The following is a 19,831-nucleotide window of genomic DNA, read 5'->3' on the forward strand; positions in this document are numbered from 1 at the left end:
AGAAAGGACAAGTCAAAGTGCTTACTTAATAAGGAAGCCGTATCTTCAGTGCTGGCCCAAACCAGAGGAAATCAATATTTCATTGTCTCTCCACCACATGGGGCGAGATAGAAACATATTAATAAGTGATGAATTGGCAGCTACTATGACAACAACCCCTGAAGCAGTGAGCTCGGGTCAGGTGCTGCTGTAGTTTTGTAGAGAATTACTCAAGGGTATTCTGTCGGCATAAGAATCTTTTATCGGGATTATCATTGTTTTTAGATTGAACATATTTCTGTTGCACAAAAAAAAATTTTGACCGTGTGCATTACAAAATGATAAGATAATTTTAGGGTTAAGTCATCTTTCCACAAGGAACGTGAAAATGTTTTTGTTTATGCGTTTAAGCATACAGAGGTCATAGCAAAGAAAGAGCTTGAGCTTAACAAAATGTTAATACTAACATTTAAATGTAAATGTTAACACCATACAGAATCAGAGAAGTGAATCTGTGTGACTCCTATGACTCTGATTCATAATGTACTCTGCTTGTGGCGCATATTAACACAGTGTATGGCGCCACCATATGGTTACAACAAAAACAGCAATTTGCAAGACTTCAAGCACTCATTAGAAAGCCAATTTTTCTTAAAAACTTCTCAAATAATTCTTAAGCAATTATAAAAAAAACACAACTCAATGTATAACAAATTAGTATATTTTATTACAAACATTATCCATATCAAGAACTGTTATCCATCAAGGAAAGCACACACCTTGAGGCTGTTATATTATAACACAAACATAATTTGTATTTCGAAAGTATAGATGTTAATTTCAACCTTCATATTTTAAACCAACATATCTCCATAGGTATTTATTTGTGTGTGCAAATATATGTAAAAACGGTTCACATGTGGTAAAATCCTAGTGTTCGCCTCACCACATTTTTGAGGAAACAGACATGTATAAGCATATCTAAAGTTATCTAAAGCATATCTACAGTTTAAGTAACTTAGATGTGCAAATTCAGAGAAATGTTTGTTTTAAACCAAAACTAAAAACAATGTCATTGCGAGTTAAGTTTTGGTTTAATAAAGCTCAGGTTATTTCATTAATGTTAGCTCTCCCTTCTTAGCACTTCAATGCTAATCAACACAGAAAAACACTTTTTTAAGTAAACATTTAAAAACATACAGTTTATTATTTTACCCCATTTAGTTAATTACATAAGACAAAAGTGTTTCTACTGCCTGAAAGCCACACTTGAGCCAGCAGTATACAACTAACCGTTTGTGTAACATGTCATTCTCATCTTAGCATATATCATTAGGAGATGTCCACTGCGGCTCATTTTCTATGACGGTTCCTTCATTATTTGACTTTGACGGTAATTAAATGAAACAAACAATAAAGGAAAAATGATTCGCACAAATAAATAAAAAAGGATTAATCTTACATTTCACGAACGCATTCAAACCATCCCAAAAAAATGTTACCGTCTTTCATCATTGTTTTTGAGACCACATTTCAACAACGACTATCAGGTAATATGTCGGTAGTATGCACTTGACTGTTTTGTGCACACTTGGAAATGACTGCAGCCTCTCACTGCACACAAACGGTCTTCACTGCACAGCTTCAACACTGAAAGGCTTTTCAAGTCTGTCCTTCAGAATTTACTGTGTGGACAAATAAACACACAGTGGAGTCCACATTGAGGAGAAATTATATGGAAAAAGGCTTTCTGGCACACCCAAACTGGTCCTGAGTTAGGTCAGTCAGTTACTGTGCGCGTAACATAGAAAAGGAGGATGCAGCAGTAGCGTTTTTCAAAGTTCAATGTTGTTTAGTTCCTCAGAGCTTTTAGTAGATGAGTCGCTCTCTTTCTGTGCCAATAAGTCTGTTGTGAGCAGCTATAACTTTAGCTTTATTTACAGACGGACCTGTGAAAGAAAGATAGTGAGAGGTTTTAGTCAATATATTCAAGCACCATTTTAATGTTTCTTTTGAATTCTTTTGAATGCACAAATTACACAAAAATGCCAGGCTAAATTAATTGGGGAAAATATTCAATCAGCTTTATTTGGGTGAGCTATGCCTTTAAGAGGTTTTGTGAATGTTTGATAGTATGATGTACCTGCATAACTGAGTAACACAGGCAGGAAGATGAGACCATGAGCAGCTCCCAACAGAACCATAGACAGATACATGCGGAAATAGAAGATCTGGAAGATCTGGGATTTGGACAGGGCAAGAATCAAAATCCCACCAAATTTAGTGAGAGTGATTCCACTGAACACCTGAGGACAGAAACCAATTTATTAAACACAATGGCTAGGTTTCATTATGCTGTCACGGAGGATGTAAGCTTCGCATTCAAGAATTCGATGTTTGTTCTATGCACCTTAAATGTTGTCAATAGTCCCAAAATAAATGCCAACTCAAATTGATACCTAATGCAAATGACATTTATAATGTTTGCATAATTGTTGGGGTCCTTATGTACGGAAATAAAATCAATGCAAGATCAGAATTGTTATGACACGCCTCCTAATGCAAAATATTTTATCTACTGATCAAAACACTGAAAACAAGTGAGAGATTGAAGACTGTAGTGTGTCAATGAAGTGGGTGAGGTAGTGAAGAAAATGTCACTTACAGAGCTGCCCATGTGTGCCAGTGCATCCTTTGCCCGCTCCACCCTCGAGCTCATAGTGCTGACAGAGAAAGCTCTCACGATATGACTGCAGAACTCCACTGATATACCACAGCTCTGCAAAACACAACACGGCATGTCAGATTGAAATCATGGCTGCTGTACTCAAACCAATTATTTCTGAAAATAATCAATTTCTCCAAAACTTTATAAAGGAAACTCAATTATGTCATAAACATACACAAAAATGAATGTTATTCATTTCAATAATGATAAATCATTATAATCAAATTCTATTTAGTGTACAATGAGTCAATGTTTTGGTCTGATTTAAAAAACAAAAACTAGATAAATAAATAGTATATAAAAACTTAATTTAACAATACCAGGAAATGCTATTTCTATGGTTCATGAACGTACCATTACAAGGTTGACCAATGACACAGCGTTGAGACTGATATTCCACAGCCACATGACTCCAAACATGTTGATCAGGATCATGGCAATGGTGAAAGACACCAGTATTGCCGACCAGAGATCAAAGCCCAACAGCACCGCAGACACCAAAAAGATGGCCACCAACGACACACCAAGATTAAAGGCAGTGTCTGCAATGATTGTGAGGTACTGCTCGTAGAACACGTAGAACACACTGTACAAGAAGAAGAAACACCCACATCAATGCTTGCAGTAAATACAGTTGTAAAAACACTGTAAAAAATTGCACCCAGTGACCAGGATGCCCTACATAGCTGATCATCATGACCTCCAATGCTTATGAAAGTGACCCATTTGTCAGGTATGGTGACCCATACCCGAAATGTGACGTCTGCATTTAACCCATCCAGAGAGTAGTGAACACACACACACAGCAAGTGGTGAACACACGTACACCCGGAGCAGTGGGCAGCTATCACTGCAGCGCCCGGGGAGCAAGTAGGGGTAAGGTGCCTTGCTCAAGGGCACCTCAGTCGTTACCCGCCAGCCCTGAGAATCAAACCGGCAACCTTCTGGTCACAGTCCAAGTCTCTAACCATTAGGCCACAACTGCCCACGATTTGCATGGTGTTTGTCCTATGTTTATGATACATATGCACAATTTCAACACCATTTATGGAAGCAGGTTAATAAAAATGACCTTTACTTTGCTAAACTTTGCATTTGATTCACACAAACATACAGTATGTTGGGTAAAAACACCTACTCAGCACCTTTCTCAGAACACAGAGTACAGTCAAGTAAAGAGCAGGGAAGTTTATTTACAGTAGTACAAGTACAGAGCTTGGTTTAAACTAGTGTGACACTGTAAAAATCAAGTTAGGTTAACCTGTAGGGGAAGACGCGGTAGCTCTTGTCCTGTGGTCCTACTGCATGCGTGATGTTGTCCGTAAGCTCTCGTGCCATCTTCATGGCATCAATAAAGTCAGCCGATGTTTTTAAGATGCTGTGATAGGTCATGAAGTAGGTGGCCCCGACATCGGTGTTGTTGTTTGTGAGATCAACAGCAGTGCTGTACGCAGCATGACCACTAAATAAAAAGAAATATAAAAGCCATTAATAACCACTACAATATTCATTTGCTAGACAACATACGTGCATCTCTTTTTTTGTGAGGACAGTCAACAGTCTAAAGCAGAGGACACATGAGGACAAAGCTTATCAATCAAGATAGCTGAAACTCACCCTTTTCCACACTTGATGTTTGGGTTGTCTGAGAGAAACATGGGGAGGAACCGCATGAAGTCGGTACCATTAGGTCTTTGTTTCCCGCTGGAGGTCATAGGCCTGCAGTGAACGCAGGTCTTATCCACCACTGATGGAGAGAAACATTATAATCACTCAAAGACCAGTCATTATAAGAAAAATGATATACACAATCAACAGACCCCAACCTGACATACTGTGAAGGTTTTTTTTTTAAACCTCTCTCCATTGATTTTTTTCTAAACATGTTCCAAGAACAGTGCAAACTGTCCTGATTATGTTAAAACTCAACAAAAAGTGCCCTGCGCAAAAGGTCTCGCAGTGGCCCTGTGCGGTGCGGGTCAGGGTTTGTTGATCCGCTGGCTAATGGTTTACCTGAAGCGTTACAGAAAGCTCCAGTCGAGTTATAATATCTGCAGCAGGAGGACTGCGGCTTCACCCAGTCGAAATAATCATCCAACCAAGATGATGGAACATTATGGATCTTGGTGCTAAAATCACAACACCAAAGTCAGTATATCAATCTTATATACCGTTACTGAAAAACTGATAGAACTATCACCAGCAATCTAAACATGACCGATATTTTTAAATATAGTCAAATGCAAAGAATCTATGTAAAGTTAAAACAACACAAATGAACTCACTAGTTGCTCATAAGAGAGGCGGAGTAAATTTGCTGAACTAAAGAGTTGTTATTGCAGCCCACTCCGCCACACACAGCGTTCTGGCCCTCAGTCGTTTTATAGTCGTGTCCATCCTCTACCACAAAGTAGACCGGCGCCCCCGTGTGCAGGTACTCAGTGAGGTTTCCAAAGTAATTTAACACATATGAGTCCTATAAGAAAAATGCAATGTTACTCAATGTAAACAACATACACTAAAAGCAAACTTAAGAAGTAGAATATACAGCGTTATATAGTAGACTAGACTATTTATAATATCAGAAAATATACAATCTGCACAAATGTGTGGCAATGGTATGCAATTCAATGAATTGCTGTCAAACATAGTGTTTTACATTGCTACAAAGTACACATACATCAGGCATGGACAGGGTCTGGTCGAGGCCAATCTCCACTTTGTTAATGACAGCTATACTAAAAGAAAGTATTCCCACAAACACGGCAACCTACAGAAAGAAGTAATCACAAGAGAAAAGGGTTTAGTGTAGAAAACATCCAATGGAAGGTTAACGCCACTTTTATTTGTTTGTTCATGAAGTCTTACCACCAGGGGGCGCACCCAATCCTTCAGGATGAAAGGAGCGTATATTTTCTTGAAAAATTCAAACAGACAGCCTTCCGATTTTGTTTGCTGTGCCTCAGGCAACTTTACACAGCAGAATATATCCACCCGATTAGCCTGGGAAAAACATATACATGAATGAACAAGCGAATTAAGAAATATTAAATAGTTGCACATGCTCACACATTTATTTATGGCAAAGATAGTGGCTAGTCACTGCAGTTTAAATTTGTTACTTGTGAAAAAGGTCACTGTGCGATGGGTCATTTTATTAATAATATCGTATCATTTCTCTTGTTGCACTGTTGTGACAATTTACCTCTTGTCTCTTAATGTCCAGACCCAGAAGAGACACAAAGCAACTGATCTGCAGGAGGAAATCAATGAAGACGGCCAGACCGGCAAACAGAGAGAACGTCCTCACTGCAGGCATGGTAGAGAGAGCACCTACAGCAACAACAAAGACACAGAAATCCAGTTGAACATTCAATCTATTTGAACAGGAAAATGAGAATCACATGAGCCGGATGTCATTCTGTGAATGGTCTGTCACATACAATACTGTCCCCAAAAAGTAAGAAAACATCTGGAGAAAAAAGTCTGGAGATAATGACTCAAAGATTAAATTGTGAAGAGAATCCACATGACAGGAAGTAATAGTGATCAGTGGGTATTATTACTAGGAAAAAAATGCTATAGAGAAAAAACATATGTAATGGAAACGGTTTTGCCCTTTAGAAAAAAAATGCTTGGCCAATATACCTAAAAAGAAAGCCACGGTCTCAGAGAACGAAGAGAGCAACATGCTGGGTGCCACATCTCCGAGAATACGACCAATCTGCTGATGCAGCTCTTCCTCAGTCATCCGGATATCTCTCTGCACGCGCAACCAGTAAACACTTATTTATTTGACAATGAAAACAATAACACGTCATCAAGCCTAAAGACACAGCAAAAAAATGACAGCCAAACATCTGCTGACATCAAATAATCCCAGAAAATCTCACATCTATCAAATCTAGACTACAAACATCAGAAACGGGTCTCATTTAAATGTACTCTCAGAAAATGTAAATATTGTGTTAGGACTTCAAAACACACCTGGTATGTCTGTACGATGATGAAGATGTTGTCCACTCCAACAGCCAGTACGAGGAAAGGAATGACCTCGATGACGATGAGTGTGAGGGGGATGCCAACGTAGCTGAAGATACCCAGAGAACAAGCCACCGAACTCAGGACGATCAGGATACCAGCGATACCCAGAGAGATCTTTGAGTCCACCTGTGTCACAAATGCACACATGAAAAAAATTAAACACTGCTGCTGAATATGAAGCTGCAAGAGTGCCGTTCAAAAAATGAAAACAAAGAAAACACTTTAAAGTATTGCAAGTAGATACGAATGGTCTTGTCTAAGATACACATACAATTCAGTCAAACTAGTGATTATAAACAAAAAAGCCAAAAGCAAATCATAAAAAAATTATAACTTGAATTTTTTTCTACAAATTCTAAGTTTTATGATTTTTGGTCCCTTTCCATTACCATATCTACGTGGGTATCTATCTTGTGTACTTCTAACTTCTAGCTGATTTGTTCCTCAAATGGAACAAAAACATTGAAGACTCAATCTTGTGTAACAGTATACAAATTTTCTCATTTTTGTGTTTCTTCATCAGGGTCTTACCAGTAGTGTCCGAAAGCTGTTAATGTGGCCCAGAGCCAATGATATGTAGACAAACATGATGATGTAGCTGATCACGATGGTGGTGACATCACTGCTGCTCTCCCGGTTGATCTCATCCTCAATGCTGCGCTCTGCGCTGAACGAGATGGTCAGGTCTGGGTTGCTGTAGTTCTTCACAAAGTTGATATACCTGCAGAGTAGTGAGTTCAACAACAAGATGAATAATACAGAAAATCAAACAGTTTTTTTTTTTGCTTTATGCACCATTGTTTATTTATTATTTATTCACCCACATGCAAACAATACTAACAATATGAATTTATCAAACTTACTCTTTCTCCCACGCAAGAGCTTTGCCTAACTTGTCTGTGTCATTCAGGTAGTTGGTCACAGGAAAGGTGATGACAAGAGCCGTAGCATTTTTGTATTCAGTGCCTATGTTTAAAAAAAAAATCATTATAAACACCAAATGCCAGGGAACATGAATAAATGAATAAAAAGCAGTTACTTTTCACTTTGTGATGTTAAGTTTCTACACTTTTATATTTTAAAGTTACTCTGTTGCAAGAATTTCTTATTCCTGTTTTATGACAAGTTTAATACTTCTTGGAAAATATGAAAATACTGTCACAAAAAAGTCTTCTTTATCCTGGTGTTCTTTTTTGAATTCCATCCAACTAACCTTCATATCCACCGAGAGCTAGCCAGGGGAATACTGGGCCTCCAAAAGTCCCCATGCAGGGGTCATGATATTTGGTGTCTGTGCTGTCATCCAAAGCTGTAGGAGAACTAGTGTAAAAAGCAAAGAGTGTGAGCAAATCTGTCAAAATGATTAGCAAATACAATAATGTAACTGGCAAGTGCAAACAAGCACAGTAAGTTATAATAAATACGAATAAATGAACAAAAAACAAGCTCACCTGACACAATACAGAAAATGAGTGAGGTAATTAGCATAAACATAGAATTCATCTTTAAACACATGATCCAGGACCTCATGGCTGTTCTGGTAGTAGTTCAACACACTCAAGATGGTACAGTTGTCATTGTAAGGAGACAGAGGAGAAACACAGATGTCTTTAAAGGTCACTGTTTCTCCTTTATATTCAGCTGTTAGATTTGTGATTTCTGTCTGGAGATCCAGCACCTACAAACATAGCAAAAATGTGTTGATACATCTTTACAGCCAAGAAAGCACTAGATCCTCATACCATACTATACACAGGCATCACATTTCAATCACAGTGAGTTTTCCTTGCCGACTCACCTGATGGAGCAGCGATAAGTTAAAGATGGAGGAGAAGGTGATGACTGGTCCAGTGGTTGACGGAAAGACATTTGGCTCAGTCCACGGAGTGGTGATGATGAGCTGTTCGGTGCGGAAAAACGGTCCAAAGTGCTGGTCAAAGTAGTCCTTCTCCTGCCTGGCCCTGCTGCTGGGGGACGACCACAGCTCCACTGGGTTGGTGGTAATTTGCATGTAGACCAGACCGGCCGAGCAGGCCGACACGAACACGACACTAGTCAGGATCACTGTCAGCGGGTGACGCACACACAACGAACCCCAGCTGCTGAAGAGCATGCGGAGAGTGTTCTCGAAACGCTCACCCAATGTCTCACAGCATGTAGCTTCACCTGGAAAACAAAAAGACAGGCTGGTCAGACAAACAGAGCAACCACAGAGTCACACTGGGGTTTTTTTTGGTGGGAACAAAACTACAAAAAGTTGGAACAGAAGAAAGTGTTTTGTAGGTAGTAAATTCAAGTACCTAAAAACTCTGTTCCATGTGCATTCAAGGAGAGGGGTTGGTTACTGTCTAGAATTGGGGCATATTCAGATGTGACCATCTTCTTTCTGTAATAAGATAAAGCACAACAAAGCGACCTTTTGATTCATTTTAAGCAGTGTGAATTAAATGATCTTTTCGACTGAATCTGGGACCTGGATATTTTTATACAGACATTTTGCTGCTTAATTTCCAGACGCATTAAAAGAGGTGACTGTCATAGTAAGTTAAAATGGAATTGATTCTGAACCAATTCTCGATTTTCAAGATAATGATTTATGTATACAACTGCAGTGATGTAACCCTTAGAATTTTGTGATGCATACCTCACAGATTTCCTTAACCATCACTTACTGTAATTCATATCTTACCTGTAACACCACATGCACAGCACGACTCCAAAGAACATGAGGAGGAAGGCTATATAGGAACACCACATAATAACGGCCATGGCATCCAACCCAAGGATGGTCCAGGGTGTAAAGATAGGGGGCGGGAGAGGGGTTGGGCCACAGGCTTTACTGCAGTCCTGACACGAGCAGGGCCCTGAGCCATCTTCCAGAGACTCTGTGCAGCTAAATGTCCTGTTGTTCATGGGAGTCATGTCCATCGCAGGTACATCTGATGGCCAAAAGACAAATATACATACATAACATTATTAAATATGTTAAACGTCAAAAAATCTATTAAATATGTTTATACTTTATAGATATATTACAATCAATTTTAAGAATCTGCATATAGGTGAATACAAAAGCCTAAAATATAAATATGCATTTTAAAGATTTTCCTAAAGGCATGGGTAATTAATAACATAATTGACATTTAGAAAGTATTCAAATAAGATGACTTCATTCAATGTCGAGGACTATATTAGTTCTCATGTCCAAATATAACCCAGTAAGATCTTGTGATGGTCATGCTACTTATGTAACTTATCCAAAGGTTACCATCACAATCTCAGCAAGCACTTTGTGTGGATTTATACCTTCGAAATCAGGTTCAATAGCAAAGGGAACTTGGCCATTGTTGATATCGAACATGTACTGGATCCAGTTGTCGGGAGTGCACCGACTGGCGTCCCTCCCACACAGCAGACTTAGAGCTTTGACATTACTGGAAGGAGCCTGAACATCACTGCAGGCGTTATACATGGCTGTTAAGAGACAGAAATGTAAAAAGAACTATACTGTAATTTATATCATAAATCTATAAAGTAAATTTAAGCATCAACAGATTGTAAAAGAAAACAACTTTTAAAAACAGGCAATGCGTTAGCTAACATGAACTAACAAAAAAGTTTGTAACAATTGTTTATGTTAGTTCATCGTGCAATACAACTTTTGATATTAAGAATGTATTAATAAATGCTTAAATAAATGTGTAAATGCTTAACTTGAACAAATGAACATGAACTAAGATGAATTAATGCTGTTGAAGTATTGTTCATAGTTATGTAACAGTGCATTAACTAATGTTAACAACCTTATTGCAAAGTGAACAGATAAGGTCATCAATATAATATACTCCTTGTGAAAAATACTGTATAATACAAAGAATGTATTCAGTATGAGAGTAAATGACTTCATAATTTCAGATAATTTGTTATTTGTCATTATAATTTGAAGCATTTCTACATATGTTATCAGTGTTCCTATTCCTCACCATTTGCAAAGGTCTGGCTGATATAATAGGACAGTTTGACCACATTGGTTGTGTTTTTCCCCGTGTCATCTGGTTCTGTTACGAACTCAGTAGCATTGAGAAACTGGCTCTGTCGAGGACTGCAGGTGAGCTCACAGAACAGGGTCATGAAGTTAAAGAAGCATGCTGGACACCTGAAACAGTATTGGAGCGGATGTTATATCACTGCCATAAAACAGGGGGATTCACCTTTGTAAGATGTGATAGACCAGTTTGGGTCCTAGTTCTCATTCCATATCATATGTAGCTTCATACTGTATGTTTTACACACACATTTTACACACTTAAAATGCTTAAATGTAAAGCAACATACAATTAATTGTATAAATTGCAACGCATTTTTTGGGAATCAGACAAATGTGTTGGGATTCACTCTGAGCTACTGTACAGGAGTGCTGTGTATGTTTGCCATACCTGGACAAGTACTGAAGAGGAATCTGAATATTGTCCTTTAATGTCTTGAGCTGCTGTGTGTCACAGCAGACGCTGTTATTTCCATAGACGTAATTTGGGCATAGTTCCTGTACACATTGTGAGAATGACGCACTGTTACGTACATGATTATAAAATAATTCACCCAAAAAATGTCATTCTGTCATCATTTACTCACCCTCAGATTGTTCCAAACCTGTGTAAATTTCTTTGTCCTGCTAAACACAAAGAAAGATATTTGGAAGAATGTCAGTAACCAAACAGATCGCATCCCCATTGACTCCCATAGTATTTAATTTCCCTACTATGGCAGTAAATGGGGGATGATGTAAATGGGAGATGAGATCTGTTTTGGTTACTGACATATTTATACAGGTTTGGAACAATCTGAATGTGAGTAAATGATGTCTGTGCCCTAGAGCCTGTTAACTTCAAATGAAACTGAACATGCGAGGTGTGGTGATATTCTTTGTTTAGGCAATCTGAAGTTGTGTTTGTTGTAAGAGAACACTAAAAGCATTCTAGGTTAAAGCATATCTTGGAGGTGGGGTTTTTCAAAGTGTTTAACGTCAGATTTGGAATCTGTATAGTCCGATTAAACACTGGACCAATAGTGTGAGTTTGGAGTGGGAATACCTGCTTTACCAGGCAAAGGTAGACAGACGGAGTGTTTGAAACATGTCGAGAAAGTGAATGTTTTCATACAGATTTCTACACTTTTGAGTACAGGACACACATGACAGAACAGCTCTATATGTACTGTACTGATTGAACTGACTCAAGTCTCACTTTGAAAAAGAAGATTCGAGTATGTGTTGAATATATATCAATATGTGATTTGACATTCAAGATGTGAAGAAGAATTCAAAGAGAAAAGGTAAAACTGTTCGAAGTAGTGAAATCTAAAAGCTGAGTACTAATACACCTCCTAAATAACCCTTTAAAGGTCATGAATGGATACATTCTCTTACCATTAACAGTTCTTGCCCATCCTCGGGTAAAGGTTTAGGAGGGCCAGTGTAGTTGCAGTTGTACTTTTTGCCTAAGACTGCAGTAGAGTTTCCACATTCTCCATACCAGATACAGTGCTGGCCATACACCTGCACAGAAACACATAAGCTCACGCTAGTCACAAACTTTGATCACATGTATCTTTCATTTAAGCAATATCACATCCTCAATTGTCCTGGACAGCTGCTTGCCATGATAAACGGGTCCCGTATTCATGAAAAATCTTAGCGCAAAAAGTTGCTCCTAGTGACAAAATTCTAAGAAAATTCATAGAAATGTGGGCGTTTCCCCTTAAATTACAGAAAAGATCCCAGTAAAGAAAAAATTAATTCATAAAGCATCTTAACCCTTAAAAGAGCTCTTAAGGTTCAAAATTTTAGGAGTAGTGAGGAGGACTTTTAAGAGACATACGAGTTTCTTTAGCAGCAGAGAAAATGGATGAAACACGAAAAGTGAGAAGAAATGTGTTGCAATGCATGACAATTTCCATATTACTTTTAAGGTTTATCTGATTTTTTTTATTGGTTTTTTTGTGTGTGTTCAACTTTTGTTTAACTTGGTTATGATTTTCTTGTATAGCTGCTGTGGTGCAATGCAAATTGTAAAAGCGCTATAAAATAAAATGACATTGAATTGAACGACAGCGAGTTAATAAGACAACACATTAGATCGTGCAGGGTTCCTGTTTGTGACCGATCCTATTAGAGACGCTAACATCTCCAAGACAGCACAGAAATGCCATAAAGGCAGAAATAGAAGAAATCACTACATTAACATATTTAGCAACTGCAGAAATGCTGTTATGCAGCAGAGCTGATTTGGTTTCGTCTTAACCTTCTATAGTGATCACACAAACAATTACAGCTCTTACAGAAACTTATTGTGTCACTGTTCATTTTCTAGCAAATACGTTGACATTAACAGCATGGTAAATAAAAAAATAAAGAAATATGCATGCGTGTACGGGAGTACAGTAAACAGGAAAAAATACATGTGCATTGCAATTTCGAACCAATGACCATATACTCAAAAGCGCTCTTTTTTCCTTCTTGGCCAACCAACCAATCAAAGTCTTTAAAAGACTGTGTCATACATAGCAACGGGGTCAGCCCCGCCTCTTCACTAAGATAAACGTTTTTGTCTTTTTCTTGCTTTGGTCCTGAATCGTTTTTTAAGACAAGACTATTACGTAGAAGTTTTTAAGCTAAATTAAGAGCTTTCTTAGAAACTTTAAGAATATGGGCCCAGATGTTTAAAAAGATATATTCAGTTTATATATTCAGTTCCTCAATCACGTTTCCTTCCCTTTCTCTCATTTTATTTTTGGTTACTTTCAAGAAAACCCTCTAAAGATGCTTCACAAAAAAACAAGGGCAACCACAAAGACCCCAACATTTTTTTAGACGTTGACATGCTGTTATCTGCTTAGACAAAAGCAAACAGAAGTATAGATCTGTGTGCGTCACTTATCTCGCGAGCGTCCCAGCGAAACTAGAGAAGCGCGTGCATTCCTCAGCTATTTCATCATTTTTGCAGTAATGTGACTAGACTCTGCAAGCACATGTGCCGAGTTTGGGAGAACCGTGTCTCCACCCAAGCCGGTGGGGTGAGCGCTCAGGTGATCCAATCAAATTTAACTGACGTATTTTGCATCAACACCTTTAACAACATTTGATAACACAAGTTAAGTAAAGGGACTATCATGCTTTTGTTCAGCTGAAAAAAAAAAGACTGACTTGACAGGCTTGGCATGTACATGTGACTGAAGCTTACACACAGGAAACTCTGGGACAGTCGAGTCATCATTTTAATCCATATCTTTTTCCCATTCAGTGTGTTGAGTGGGTGGATACAAGGTTATGACTAATAATGTATTAATGTGAGGTTGGGCCCATGAAATTCGTATGAGAATTTCAGTCCTTGCCATTCATAAAAGAAACTCTGTCTGTCCAAAGCAACGATTCAAGATTTTTAAACACAATATAAAACTGGTTGGAATATCCTTTTGTACCAATAAATTCACTGTGCAATCAAGACGGAGATAACAATTGAAAAAACAATAACTGAGATAAGAAATACTGTAATGTTTGTCATAAACTGTAGTTATAAAGGTAACATCATTATAGGATTATGTTCCATTGTTTACAAATACTGAAATGAATGAGTTTACGGTTTCTGAATTCTAACACATCACTTTACTCTAACCAAACTAAGCAGAGAAGAGAATGTGCGAAGCATTCTTAAAGGAATAGTTCATCCAACACAATAAGATTTTATGTCATCATTTATTAACTTTCCTGTTGATCAAAACCTTTATATGTATATGACAAAAGAAGATATTTTGAGAAATGTCTCAGTGGCTTTGAATCCATTCAATGGAAGTCAACAAATGTTGTCTGTTTACCAGCTTACTTCAAAATAGGGCTGTGTATTGGCAAGTGCCTCCCGATACGATACATATCACGATAGATGGGTCACGATACAATATATTGCTATGTATTTCGATACGATACACATTTGAGATATGTTGCAATACTTTAAATAGAAAATGTAAAAAGTAGAGCTAGAAATACAACATGCTGTGCACCACCGGGGGTTTTCTGTAAGGATAAGTGTAAAAACATCCCTTACCTCTCCAGAGTGGCCATGATGTGCGATGCATGGACCTTTAGATCAGAGGTTTGGGTTCTCAAACTGTGGATTGCGCCCCTCAAGTGGGTAGCACAGGGGAATAAGGTGGCTCACGCAAGTCACTTGGCTGTTGTGGTGCATTACAGTTAAAACACTGAACATGGGCAGTATAAAACCTCTGGTTCATCCGTGCTGTAAATGTGCTGGTGTCACATCCGTGAAAGCACAATAAATGTCATTGTTACTTTTCTTAATAAACTTTTTGTCCAATGCACTGCAGTAGCCAAGTGACTTGTGTCAAGCTTACAAACAGCATTATTTTATATAACTCATTACTCCATGACTTATTTTGAAAACCAAAGCACACCCACACATCAGCTCTGAGAGCTCCAAGCGTTCTTATATTTTTCGCCATGCGTCGCTTCCACTTACTTTTGGCCGTATGTATATGACATGATTTTAAATAAATTATTGATAGTAGAGGTATCGATATTTTTGCACAGCCCTACTTCAAAATATCTTCTTTTGGGTTATTCTACAGAAATTAGAAAGTCATCAAGGCTTGGAATGATATGAGGGCGAGTAAATGATGGAAGAGATTTCATTTTTTTACATTTCTAAAAACTCAACCAGACAGATTTATATCGGATGAAACGGACCACTTTCTGGCTATTAGCATCAGTCATCAGCCATAACCATGTCTATGGAGCAGCTATTGTCTGCATGTATTGTGTTAGTTGGCTGGTGAACCAACCTAAATGTTTCAATACTAACAAAATACCACAGTAACCGTCGCAAACATTTTAGTTAAGTCAAAACCTATTTTACCATACAGAAAATCAAAGGACGCCATCACATAGAGATGAGCACAGTGTGAAGTCTTTAAGTAAGCACTATAAAGTTCTTCTGCTGGTACTGTATACACCAGGAAGCAGCGCTGGTATTGCCTGGTTACCAAACACTTGTGATATGTGTTAGTTTGCTGTAAAGAAGGAATCTCATTGTGACTCACTATCATTAGAATGAGTCAAAAGTGTCTGACCAAACAGAAGAGAAGTGACACTCTAGAAACCACCTCATGTGACAAAACACCTGAAAGTTCATTTACGATGGTAAATGTTTCAGGTATGCGATATAAAGAAATGGGCCAAACAATAGCACAACATGCTAGAGAACGTGACCTTTGAAACAACATGAGATTGTATTAGATCAGTGGTTCTCAACTCTGGCCCGCGAGATTCATTTTCCCGCCGAGTTTAGTCCCAACTCGGATATAAAACCCCTGGACGAGCTAATCAGCGTCTTTAGGAATAGATGCGTTCAATTTAATGCGGTGCTGCGCAAATCTATCATCGTATGACATTTAAGTACCGCGATAGCGATTCAAGCGCAGATTGCTCGTTACGCATTTGAATCGCTCTCGCGGTACTTTAATGCGATATGCCAAACAATCTGCGCAGCCCAACATTAAATTGAAACGCGTCTGCTCCTGAAGTCACTGATTAGCCTCTTCAGGTGTTTTATCAGAGTTGGGGCTAAACTATTGAGTCCCCATAATTTAACAGGTACCGCGAGATTAAAACGTAATTTCATTGGCGGGTGCTGTAATACAACAGCGGAAAAGCTAAATGAAAGGAAGATTACTTGGATAATCCCCTTTCTGCGCCTATTTTTGGTCAACACGGAAAGAGTGGATGTAAATCAAAACATAGTGAGGGTGCCTTGCTAGACAGCGTATAAAGGCTCAAAAACACTATCCAGGCAGACAGCTCCCCAATCCCTATATTATATGCCATGTCGCAATGCAAAGCGCACGCGAATCAAGTTCGTCTTAACATAATTTAGGGAAATGTTCCCACAGCTCATAAACACCGTGTAACAGTGTTTTCTAACGTGTAAACGCTGATCTTGCATGCCTCTGATCTTGTGATCTTTGTAATCCTTCAAAGGATGACAGAGGATTCTCATGATAGGCAATTTATGCTTCCTCTGTAAGTTATATAAAGAGCTTCGCCTGAGGTTTTTCAGAGAGAAAGAGTCAGTTTCACTTCTACACAGATCAAAGATATCCGACAAATGAAAAACAAGTCTAAATACACAACTTTTCTTTTGAGATCTGACCAGAATCAGTCTGAGAAGTGATGTGAACTGATGAATAGGTGTCAGAGCGCTTACGTTTGTTGTGCTAGGCTACAGGAAAACACACACATACACTAGTTACAGCCCTAGTAACACAAATAATAAAGCAGCGATCGCCATGCTTACCCAGTGTGATAATAAAATGACGGCCGATAAAACATAGAAAACGTGCTTTCCCCCCGGTAGAAACATTGCTCCTCTGACTCCAGAGCTCTTCTCTAGAGTCACTCTGTTCTGTTGACTCTGATCTGTCTTCTTATTTCCTGTTTACATTCACTGTCCTGCCTTTCTTCTGACTAGACGTGATTGCTACCACCTACCGGCCCAGAGTGTGTAATACAGCAGCAATAATGGTAGTACAAACACATTACTTGACGTAATGATGACATCTAGCGGTCGAAACTTCGCCTTTAATACGGCCAGGCTCATGAATATTAATGACGTAACTTGACGTTTTCCATCTTATTTGTTGTTTGTATGAATAATTATCAACTCTGGATGCGTGACCTTGATTAAATTAATATTCAAAATATTTCATATGTTTTTAATACAACCCACGCATTTAAAATAACTTCACAAAAAATTTACTGTGTGTGTTGTGGATGTGCGTGTTTGACGTATTTAAGTGAATTTTTCCTCGTGCACACCACGCCTGATTAAAAGATGAATCAATATATTTCTGTGCTAGGCTACAAGCAAAACACAGTCGTTCATTCATTCATTCATATAATATAAGGTGATTTATTTGCCAATCTATCACATTCACGCAGAACTTGAAGTGATGATAAAACAGTATGATTTAATTATCCATGATTAGATTACAGGTAAAACATAATACTGATGACACAGACGCATTTAACAAGTATAGATTACATTTTGTAAAAAGCCATTTTTATTGATATTACTTCATAGAGTAATAATAAATGTCAACAGGACAAAAGGAAAAGGGACTTAGCCACCGTACTGACGGGACAAAAGCGAATGCTTTTAAAGGAATGATCTAAGCAACAAAGACATGATTTTGTGATATCCAACCACATTACTTTGAATTGTAGCCTACAACATGGTTCTGTCTAAAGCTCATTTTAGTAGGCTATTACAAAAGTCTAAAGGAGGTACAGGTAGGTAAAAAAACACAGAAACAAATTTACAAACACAATAAACAGAAATGGAATATATGAGTGACCCTGTAAGTGTTTTTAATCACAAAAGATAAAATACTCTGTTAGATACAATGACGCAAATGTCAGCCATATATTACAGTTCTGTACATGTACCAGTCCTATGTTGGTCTTGGGACAAGGCTAATTCTTACCATTCACAGGCAGATGCGGGACATCCTGTCCCCGCGATAAAAGGGGTCAGCTAAATTTGTCTTTACACTGCTGACCGGAGCCCACCTTTATTATTTTCTCCCAGTATTGTAAATTTAAGCAATGACCCTGTCCACACAACCAACATTTCCAGCAAAAAGACGACAAGTGAAATCTTTTACATTTTACAACATAATTGTCTTTCATTCACAGCAGAGAGGCTTTAAACAGTCTCCGGGTTCAGCTTACACATAAAAATAATGTTTTTTATAACAAACACATTTGAGCTCAGTACATTGTTGTAATGCATATTTTGAAGTGAAAGAGAAACATTAATTACGACTGAAATCATATTTTTCTTAAAAAGAGTCTTTAAACAGAGGTGTCCGCAAGCTACTTGTTCCATGGGATGCAATTTCAGAATTTCTACTGGCATCAACGTGGGAACTGTCGTCGTATCCTGGGCCACACTTATTCAATCCACATCAGCATCTACGTCTAGCTCAGAAAGACTCAAGGCTATCTGAAAGGTTACCAAGGAAATCAAAAGCTTGTCCTGCTCTCGACGGAGGACAAACAACAGTTCATCAACTCGGCAATCTAATTGCCAGTGCTTCTGCTATAAATAGATGCCCTTCCATCTTTTATCTAAAGTGGCTCATTTTAACAGTCCATCTTCTCCGCAATGTGCTAGTGCACTTCCAACCCCATGTATTCCGCGTTTTCTGCGGCCGGCAAGCGACCGTTTTTGTGTGTTTTGAGTTCCAGGGGACAGAAGTCCTGCTGGTAGTCCGGGTTGTCCATGCTGTTCTGTGGATTGAAGCCATGCATGTTGAAGAAGGAGTGGCTGGAGAGGAGCTGGGTGTGGGAGGTGTTGAGATACTCGGGTGGGGCGGCGGCAGGAGAAACGGGGCTCTTGAAGCAGTTGAGATATTCTTCCTCGGTTTCATCTAGCACAGATGAAGAGTGCTGAAGTGTGCGGGGGGGTCCTGGGTGCTGGTATATAGGGTTGTTCATGTTTGACATCAGTGAGCCATTTTGGTTCATGTATTCTGGGGAAAAAATACAGTTACATAAACAATCTATTCAGTGCATTTTTCAATTAACATTCAATTAATATGTAAATGCATATCTACACAGAGATTGAAACAGACCATCGGAGTATTAGCATAGAAATGAAACTTCTGTCATTTAACAACCTTCAAGATGTGTTAAACCTGTTTGACAGGTAAATTGTTGAATATGCAGAAGCATGAATAACAATATGGAGGGGAAATGCTGACAGAATTTTAAGGTGTACTGTTCCTTTAAAGTGATAGTTTACCCAAAAAGTCTGTCATCATTCACTCACCCTCTTGTCATTTCAAACCTGTATGACTTTCTTTCTTTAGCAGAACACTCAAAAAAGATATTTTGAAGAAAGTTGGTAACCAGCACTGGACCCCATTCACTTCTATTGTATGGACACAAAACCAATGCATGTGACTGGGGTCCAATTAACAACATTCTTCAAAATATCTTCTTTTCTGTTC

The 19,831-nt window shown here is 38.4% G+C and overlaps 2 protein-coding genes across 2 annotated transcripts in view; both read right to left on the reverse strand.

Moving 5' to 3' along the window:
• Positions 1-686: 686 nt before the first annotated feature.
• Positions 687-17,244, reverse strand: npc1 (Niemann-Pick disease, type C1). Its single transcript, XM_057334576.1, has 25 exons — positions 17,113-17,244; positions 12,177-12,305; positions 11,188-11,294; positions 10,735-10,907; positions 10,058-10,225; positions 9,441-9,690; positions 9,052-9,137; positions 8,550-8,917; positions 8,203-8,429; positions 7,965-8,071; positions 7,615-7,717; positions 7,283-7,472; positions 6,695-6,877; positions 6,356-6,470; positions 5,913-6,040; positions 5,576-5,710; positions 5,388-5,477; positions 4,993-5,183; positions 4,721-4,836; positions 4,325-4,454; positions 3,969-4,169; positions 3,062-3,293; positions 2,645-2,758; positions 2,123-2,285; positions 687-1,928 (listed from the first exon to the last, which is right to left on the reverse strand). The coding sequence occupies exons 1-25, from the start codon at positions 17,176-17,178 to the stop codon at positions 1,849-1,851; spliced, it is 3,852 nt and encodes a 1,283-aa protein (XP_057190559.1). The 5' UTR covers positions 17,179-17,244; the 3' UTR covers positions 687-1,848.
• A 918-nt stretch (positions 17,245-18,162) lies between these two features.
• Positions 18,163-19,831, reverse strand: part of egfra (epidermal growth factor receptor a (erythroblastic leukemia viral (v-erb-b) oncogene homolog, avian)) — a 52,954-nt gene continuing 51,285 nt past the window's right edge. The window contains exon 28 of the mRNA XM_057333510.1: positions 18,163-19,351. Within this exon, the coding sequence (XP_057189493.1) occupies positions 18,990-19,351 (362 nt within the window). The 3' untranslated portion in view covers positions 18,163-18,989. The remainder of the gene's footprint in view (positions 19,352-19,831) is intronic.

This window comes from Triplophysa rosa, linkage group LG5, assembly GCF_024868665.1.
Source record: "Triplophysa rosa linkage group LG5, Trosa_1v2, whole genome shotgun sequence".
Taxonomy (NCBI): Eukaryota; Metazoa; Chordata; class Actinopteri; order Cypriniformes; family Nemacheilidae; genus Triplophysa; species Triplophysa rosa.

Coding starts and splice junctions, on each gene's coding strand:
- npc1 (XM_057334576.1), bottom strand. CDS start 17,178: ATGTTTCTACCGGGGGGAAAGCACGTTTTCTATGTTTTATCGGCCGTC. Junction 7,718..7,964: donor AGCTCTCGGTGGATATGAAG/GTTAGTTGGATG, acceptor TTTTAAACATAG/GCACTGAATACAAAAATGCT. Junction 2,286..2,644: donor TGGCACACATGGGCAGCTCT/GTAAGTGACATT, acceptor TTCTGTCCTCAG/GTGTTCAGTGGAATCACTCT.